Here is an 8888-nt window from a genome sequence, read left to right on the forward strand (position 1 = left end):
GGGGGGGTCCACATCAAAAGGAGATTCAGATGAGTCATTCTGAACCTTTTAAAGTTTCAAGACATTATATTCTGTTGTATTCATGTGTTTACTGTGAGAAAAGGCAGAAACTAATCTGTGTGTGTGTGTGTGTGTGTGTGTGTGTGTGTGTGTGTGTGTGTGTGTGTGTGTGTGTGTGTGTGTTCCTGTTTGTAGGGATTTGCATGCAGAGGTGAGGCCAGAAGATGACTGCATTGCAAGGCCTTCTACTCCCAGGAGCTTTTTCATTATCCCTGGATTAATGGAGGTACAGCCCTTTGAATTTACATGGAAACCTGGGTGATTTGATAGAGAAGAATCCCTTTGGGAACCTTTAAACATTACTAACATCTTAACAGGTCTGCTGCTTGCAGCATAATCTTAGAGGACAGGAATTTCATACCTGTGGTGAAAATGTCTAAAATGAACACCAAACATCACCTGGCACTCACACAGGAATTTGAGAATTTGGAATCTGAGATCTAAAATTTTTCAAAGTGTAATGTCCAGGATTACTCAGCCAAAAACATGTTTTGGAGGATTCACTAGATTTGGGTTTGAAATGCAAAGTGAGGCCAATACTCTCTCTGTACTCATCAAATTTACATGGATAAATGGATTTCTCTCTTTAATTTAAAGAAGGATTTTACTTTATATTGAAGTATGTGTTGTATCCTCTGTGCAAGGCCCCTATAAACAATCTATTGTTACATTTATATGGTCAGAAGGAAATAAAGCTGAGTATGGCTTAATTTCCCATGTATGCAAAGTATATTGCCTAAATTAATAAGGGCGTTAAAGTCAAATACAAACCAGTTGAACAAGTCGGGATTTCGCAAGAAGCTGGACTTTATTTAAGCAAAAATATTTCTTCATGATTAGACAAAGGAAACATAATTTACAGGTTGTTGATGGAAAAATACATCTACATTTATTTACAGTAACACAACATGTTGGTCTTTGGTCTCAAAAACAGATTTTCATTTTCATTGCAAACTTCAGGAAATCCCTGAGGTCTGAAAGATTAAAGTGCAAACGATGTGGAAAATGTCTCTAGTTTGTGTCTAAATACCCGCTTAGACAATTTCACGAGTGGTGTAACACGAGGGAACAAACAGTCCGCTTCTTGAAGCCCAGTCAGCCCACAGTTTTCCGGCCGGGTGATAAATACTGTCCAGAGGTTTCTTCACGGTCTCTGAGGTGGCGGTTTCTGCCAAAGACCAGATTTTGGGTTTTTGACAGTTTTCTTTACTTTCCAAAGCGGATGGGGTGTGATCAGAGTCACTATTTTCAACTTTCTTGACAAGTGCAAGCGCTCCGTCTTTCTGCGGGCTGCTTGGCTGCTGCGGCATCTCCAGACGCGCATCCTCAGGTGCTGAGCTTTCCAACGCGCTCTGGACGCGCTCGTGGGTGTCTGCGCGGTCGGTATCATGCTCCGTCTCATCCCGCTCGTCCAAATGACATTTCTGCAGGGGGCTGTCGTCATCGTCGCTGTCTCCCTCCTGCTCCTCATCCTCCTCATCTGATTTCCCCTTCGACGCCCAGCTGACCCTGTTCTCCTTCTTCAGGCGTCGCCTTGCGTTGGCGAACCAAGTGGAGACCTGCGTGAGGCTCATTTTAGTGATGATGGCGAGCATGATCTTCTCGCCCTTGGTCGGATACGGGTTCTTCAGGTGCTCGTTCAGCCAGGCCTTGAGTGCCCCGGTGCTCTCTCGAGTGGCCACCTTGGTGACCCTACCGGGATCCTCGGCAGCTCCCGGACGGTAGGGCGGGTAGAAAGCCCCCCCGCGAGCCAGGAGCGCGTGATGGTAGGGAGATGCGGCCTTCAGGTCGAAACCGTTGTTCTGGAAAATTAAGAGGAGAAAAGTAAGAATAAGTCAAGGAATTTCGCTTGTGCGCAATTACGCGCGGGAGTCGATGAGCTCGACCCGTAGCGCACAGTTCAACGTGTTCTAGTGTTTTTATATGTCGAAATCTAAGGAAGAGGAGCCACTCCTGAACATATTTTCACGAGTTCAGAGAAAGTTTGTTTGGAAACTTTTGCAAGAAAACACAGCTTCAGTACAACTCAGTCAAATCTTTAAGAGGTTATTGGTTTTTCTGAAAACTTGTAGTTGTTCAGCTGCTCGCGATCGGAGTTGACGTTACATTTTTGATAGAAGTAAGTTGCAATGATTTTCATTTATTGAGTAAAGGACTTTGTGAATCATCAACTCACCATGTGTGCGATGTGCCTGTGGTGCGGATATGGGATAAAGTTGTATCCCTGTAGTCCTGAGTATGTTATGGGAACCCCAGCTGCCATCGCTGCCAGATGCTGAGCCTGCTGCTGCTGTTGCACACCCGGTGGGCATCCCAGCACCGGGATCTGATATCCAGTCGGCATGCTGATGTTCCTCTCCAAGAAGAAGTTGCCAAATCCAGTTTGCGATGCGGGCATCTTTCCTGCTGTCCCAGCTATTCGGCTTTGAGTGGCAATCCAGCCTCCTGGATCTATTTATATGCACCCAGCTGCCAGCGTGTGTGTGTGTGTGCAGGGGTAGGAGGGGGGAGGGAGGGAGGGGAGAAGAGGGAGGGAAGGGGGGTGTCCCACTGGTATTGACTGACAGCTATGTTCAAAAGACCTACAGCTTTCACTGGCAATAAATCCCATCAAAGAAGCCCTCCGCTGTTCCTTTTAGCGTTTTCGTGAAGAGGCTAAATATGTGCTACTTATCGCAACACAGTGATTTCTGCAGAGGACTGAAGTTGCAATTCAAATGCAGCCTTTTCTTTTGGTGAAGTGAATAAAGACTCACAGACCAAACCATCAGTCCCATGTAACAAACAAAACGTCTCATGAAAAATAGCCTTTAGGTTCGTATCATTTATTCTACTTGTTCATTTTGAAACGAAACTTTTTTTCTATTTAAAAGCTCATAAACAGCAGGATGAAACTTTGCAAAATTTAAGACCAAGCATCGTTTATAGAGTTAGTCTCTCATTTTTTCCATTTTTATGATTTAAAAAAGAAAAAAAAAAAGTTTATTTTGTTTTATTTCCACGCTTAAACCAGTCTGATCGGATTTTTATAACCATGACACTCATCGGCGGACAGATTAGAAAACCACCCGAATTCAGTTAACAACATCCTGCCAGTCTCTAGTGTCGCTTCTGATGCTTCATCACCTCCAGATCTGCGCGTTTGTGAATTGAATTAACCACCTCAAGAGCATTAAATGACGCCAATAAACAAAAGTAAAAACTTTTTTTTTTCTTTTTTACGCACACCTAAAAGTGTTGCCGAGAAAGATTTTTTTCCTTAAGCTCTTTCATTAAGTCAAACTAATTAATAACACGAATAAAGCATATAAGAGTTGTCATTCAGCCTCGGAGCCATACCTTTTTATTTGTTAATTCATTGACCGAACCATAACAAACTGCCCTTAAACATGTCGGACGTCATTGTTTAGAGTGAAGGGCAACGTTTCAATGGCCCTAATTAAACGAGGTTAAGCGAAACAGGTGTTGACTAATGTATATGATAATTGTGAGATAACAGATGCTAATACGTGTGTGTGTGTGGAGGGGGGTTGCTAGAGATAAGAGGGGAAGACTACACTTCTTATTCCACTACCCCCCCCCCCCCCCCCCATGTCCTTCAAAAGAGCCACAGTTAAGCTCAGAGGAGCGCACCTCTCTTATCTCGCATCATTTTGATTATTATATTAACAGTGTTAAGAGGTGTAGTGCTGGTAGTGATAGCAGTGGTGCTTTTGTTGAGAGATGGGGGGGGGGGGGGGGGGGGGATTAAAGAAGTGTCCAGACATGCAGGACTGATACATAACCCCTTTTTCTTTTTTCTTTTTTAATTTTTAAAATCTTCTCATTTTAAACTGATGATACTTTCTAAAGTTTCAGGATTGATTGATTTTTGCTTCTTTGATTCCACATGTCCACTTTTTATTTAAAATGCTGTGATCTGTAAACCTCTGTAGCTCATGATAGATGTTTTTTATTTACTCAATAAGTCCTTTCAATCAGCTTCAATGCCGTTTTTTTCTTAATGAGCTCTTGATGAACCCTTTCCATTGGAACAGCTGACTCTGGTCTGAGATGTGTTTTAACTACACTCTAAGGGAAAAAAGAAAATTTGACTTTATACCAGTTTCAGTAGTTTGTTTACATTTTTCAAAATATTTTAAACAGTTGAGAAAGAATTGAGCTTTCAAATAGAATAGGAAAAAATAAATTATCTTTGTAATTTAATGTATTTATTCCCTTGTTGAGTCAGATTTATGCTATTAGGAACACCTATGCGGTCTAATACAATAGTCCTGTAATAAATCCTGCCTTCATGACAGTTATGATGCTCAGGTTTTGTTTTTCAGAGATGTTGAATTGAACTTTATTCTGAGTCATTGTGTCATTTTGAGGATTAGTTTGTGGAGATGTTGAACTATATTTTGAAAGACACACACAAGTACTTTAATGTATCTGAGGGTAAGCTGTAGAACAGTGGATGAGACACAGACAAGAAAGTAGATCAATAAACAGATCTGGGAATGCAACGTCTCCAATTAATTTTGGTCTTTCTGCAGAAATCCTTGATCTTAGCTTTGAGACTTGTGCGGATAACAATTTAGATAATTAATTACCAGGTTGAAAAAAATGAATGAGTTGTGGTGGAATGTAACTAAGTACGTACTATGAATACAGGACTTTTACTTGTAACGGATCATTTCTACCATGTGGTATTGATACTTTTACTTATCTGAATACTTCCTCCCTTGCTGTTAATTAATAGATTTCTGTTCTTTCCAACAACAAAGCCACGTCACCTTCTGAACTAACTGATGTAAAAGGGCACAAAAAAAACCCCTAAACAATATGTTGGATTATGGAGAACTGATCTCCTTGAAGTATTTGTCTATTTTCAATTTTATTTTGAATTATTAATTTTTTTGTTTTGTTTTTTTTATGGGTGTGAAGACTGTTGTATATTTGAAATGCAGTGTCAGTCTCTAGCGGTGCTTCTGGAGGAAATGCTGCTGGCTACAGATGAGAAGATTTGTTGATTAGGCGATCGGCAGAAAGTGATTAGCAACTTTTTTGATAATCAAATAATTCCAGCTTCTCAATTCTGCTTCTGATCATCATGTATAATAATAATAATAATAATGGTCTTCTGGACTTTTGGTCAAACAAAAAAGGCATTTGAATATGTCACTTACTTTGGGCTGTGTGAAGTTGTGATTGACATTTTTATACATTATTTTTTTAGTCATTTTATAAACCAAATAATATATTGATTAACCCGTATTGTTTCTCTTACTGTATCTTCACAGTCGTGTGCCATCGTTTGAGGTGGTTTATGATATTTTGTTGTGTAATTGCGTGTAGACTAGTGTGTAATCATTGGCCCAAATGTAAAGAGAGAGACTTGCTGGGGGTATCCACAGATAAAAAGTGGTGAAGGTGGAGGGAAAGGAGGAATTTATTTGGGTGGGGTCCACAGAGCCTAAAGCAAATTTGGACAAGAGCAACAATGGATCGACTGGAGTGCAAAGAGAAGGCGGCTTATGGCATCAGTAGTCTACATCTCACAACACAAACAGCTCAGGGCAGCAGCTTTTGTCCCTCTTGTAGAACTCCTTTTCATTCTCTTCCTCTTTCGGCAGCTACAGCACAATGCAGGTGTTGGTCTTGCTCTGACAGGTCTGGGTTTTTTGTTGTTTTTTGCGCTGTTTGCTATTAGGATGTCAGTCGTTTACAGGAGAGAAAAAAGTGACCAAATGGAAGATGATTGTCTTCAGCACCCAGAGGCTAAAACACAAGATGGCAAAGAGGATGAAATTCTCTTTATCCCTGATGACACCTGAGCCATTCCTCTGTGTTGAAACTGCACTTTATAGATTCTTCCACCTATAAATCCTCTGAATGCAACACATCATAACTCCAGTTTGGGATAAAAATGCAGAATGCCGGTGTAATGGCGGCTAATGACCGGGTCAGGACAATAGGTTTAGGTGTGACCTCAATTGCAGGCCGTCCCCTACCTGCGAGCCGACGAAGGGACTAAACATGCAATTAGAATAGTTCAAAGGTAGGTGTGAACAAGACGACAAAAGCCTAAAGAGAATCCACAGAATCTCCGACACCTATTGCTTGTTAGTTTATTTTTACAGCACTCGATACTGAAAGAGGAGAAAGCCGACAGAGGCTGGAGGAGGGGAGATAATTATAGACGGCTGAATGAAAAGATGAAAGTTGTGCATTTTGATTTTTTTTTTTAATTTATAGTATTTTACATAGAGGCAACAAAAAAAATCTACATAGTGTCAATGGACAACCAATGTATAATGGTCTCCAAGCAGATCTCCAATTTTCCTCCCTAATGGGATTTTCCTGGGGCACCAACACAAATGGAGAGATGTAAGCAAAGTGTGAATGTTATCAAGCGATCCCACCTCTTTACTATCAGACCCCCTCTTCCCAGACCCCCTTCCCCTCTTTGTCCTTTGTCACTACTCTTATCTGGACCACTCTATCATTCTTTCAAAATAGTAGTGGCGCTGAAACCGCTTGCAAATGTAAGTATGTCTTTGTTTAGGGCCAGGCAGTGGCCCGCCTCCCAGCTCCCTCCTGGGTGCAGCCTGATTGACGGCCCTCCGCTGGGTGAGTGACAGGCGGCGGTGGTGAGGGCTGTGATGGCCGGTGTGACAGCTGCTGCTGCTGCTCCTGCTGGTGCTGCTGGTGTTGCCCTGTGTCGGGTCCCAGTGGGTGGGTGCTAGGGACCCCAGGATCCCTCAGCTAAAGGCCTGGCCCAGTTTGCTGGAGCCCGGTCAGAGCTGCTCCCCGGTGTGATCGTTGTTGCAGATGAGCTTGTTAGGTTGCTGCACTCTGGTTCTTCACCTCAGCTGCAGGTTTCTGCTGAAGATGTGCAGAGCGACAAAACCCGTTTATTCCTCCTCAGGAAGCTGCCATCAGGATTATCTCTGAGAGTGACAGTGGCAAAGGGGCGGGGCTTTATTTTCTTTTATTATCGAGAACTAAGTTTTGACTCATTTTTTTCTGTGCTTTTGTTTGGAGAGGTTTTCCCTCTCTGATGGTCTAAGGACAGAGGATGTTATATACTGTACAGATTGTGAAGCCCCCTGAGGCTGTATGATTTGTGATATTGGGCCACATGAATAACATTAATTTGACAAGTATCTTTCTAATGAAGTTCAGGTTTTTAATAATGTTATTATCTTGATCAAGCCTGTTTTTCCACCTCAGTTGAAAGTTTCTCGTGCACATTTTTCCTGCCCAAGATGCTGATGTAGGGTTATTTCTGAGTGAGTAGCAAAGACAAAGAACTTTAATAAAATATTATTACATGCATCTTCCTAACACAATTTAATTTATTAAAACTTTATCATCGTCATTATCTCACTGCTCACTTATCTCTTCTCCATCTCAGTAGCAAGTTTCAGGGATGTTGTTTTTCCCTGAGCAGGATGTTGCCATTTCTGGAGTGTAACAGTGGCAAAGAGAAGCTGCTTTACATTTACATTACATTTATCTTTTAATGCAATTCAATTTATTACCAGTAACACTTCACTTTAAGTCCCTTTTATTTAGGATACACAATCATTTCATAAATGGTTTATAACACACTATAGTGCAATTGAATGCAGCTACACAGACACTTTTTTTTAATTAATATACAGTATCTTCTCCTATGAAGATATATTTGACTTTATTGTAACTGTTTTCCTATATTATGGTAACAAATACATTAATACGCACGGATTTCTGCTCATAACCACGTTCTAGTCTGTCATAAAGCATTTATGAAAAGTTGTTATACTGTTTTTGAGTGCTAAATATGGGGACTTAAAACAAAGTTTTGCCTTTTTATGTCATTACCACTGATAGCACAGTTCATCCTGCATTTTATTTATATATATTAATATAATATAGGCACGGATGCCATTTTGACCTCAGTTATTTCCAAGTGTAATAGTGACACAGGGTCTGTTTTCATTAAGAGCATTAATGAAAAATCCTTGCATTTATCTTAATATATTTCAATTAAAAAAATTCAAGTTTAAGAGTAGTGTTATCTGAATGCGCTGCAGAAACGGAACAAACTGAAGTTCATGCGTCTATTATTTTCTCTCTATAGCCTCACAGAGAGTAGCTAATGAGGTTATTGGGCATCTGTGACGTGACATCTACATTTTGGCCTATTTGTGAAACAATGGTAACAAGGAAGCCAGGGACATTGGGCTCTGTGTTTTCCAACTCAAAATAACAAAGCCAAGCAGCCGCTGGTGGGAGGCTGTGCTCTCATGGAAATGAGCAACCGAACCAACAATGTAGCGCCTAATCTCTTCAGAGAGAGGAATCAGTTACACAGCAGTATGCACCCCTCAATGCTTTTCATTAGAGTCAGTGTGCTATTGAAACAGTCGCTCCACCCACCCTGACTCACACACACACACATACATGAGTACACACACACACACACACACACACACACACACACACACACACGCACACACACAACCCTCGTGTGTAGCCACAGGCCCTACTCATACATGCACTAGATACAAGGTAGCCCCCCAACAACAGAAGGGTTGAAATAAGTGGGGCAGAGGGTGGTATGGGGGTGCAAGGCCTCAAAGCATCGGATTAGAGTTAATGTGCCCTCCCTGGGTTATAATCTCTTCAGAGGGGGACTTTGTTTGAGGGGCTTGAGGGCAGTAAGATAAGTATCTATTACAGAAACTCCCTCTTATCCCCCCAACATCCCGCTTCAAAAATGAAGCACAAAAACACTTGCCTGTGTTCCCCTCTGTGTTGTGTGATATCCAAGACCCAAAAGCAAGTGCTGCCCTTTT

General features: G+C 41.4%; 1 protein-coding gene and 1 long non-coding RNA gene across 2 annotated transcripts in view; one reads left to right on the forward strand and one right to left on the reverse strand.

Annotated features, from left to right (window-relative positions):
- LOC147817639 (uncharacterized) overlaps nucleotides 1–883 on the forward strand; it is a 2326-nt gene extending 1443 nt beyond the window's left edge. Inside the window, exon 2 of the long non-coding RNA XR_015436205.1 lies at nucleotides 196–883. This is a non-coding gene — a long non-coding RNA (uncharacterized LOC147817639). The remainder of the gene's footprint in view (nucleotides 1–195) is intronic.
- A 103-nt stretch (nucleotides 884–986) lies between these two features.
- irx7 (iroquois homeobox 7) lies at nucleotides 987–2458 on the reverse strand. Its single transcript, XM_023393043.2, has 2 exons — nucleotides 2237–2458; nucleotides 987–1862 (listed from the first exon to the last, which is right to left on the reverse strand). Exons 1-2 carry the CDS (start codon nucleotides 2456–2458, stop codon nucleotides 1095–1097), a joined length of 990 nt encoding a protein of 329 aa, XP_023248811.1. The 3' UTR covers nucleotides 987–1094.
- Between the last annotated feature and the right edge of the window lie 6430 nt (nucleotides 2459–8888).

Source organism: Seriola lalandi, unplaced genomic scaffold (assembly GCF_002814215.2).
Source record: "Seriola lalandi dorsalis isolate HSWRI2012SDOR001 ecotype SW California unplaced genomic scaffold, Sedor1 jcf7180002054927, whole genome shotgun sequence".
In the NCBI taxonomy this organism is placed as follows: Eukaryota; Metazoa; Chordata; class Actinopteri; order Carangiformes; family Carangidae; genus Seriola; species Seriola lalandi.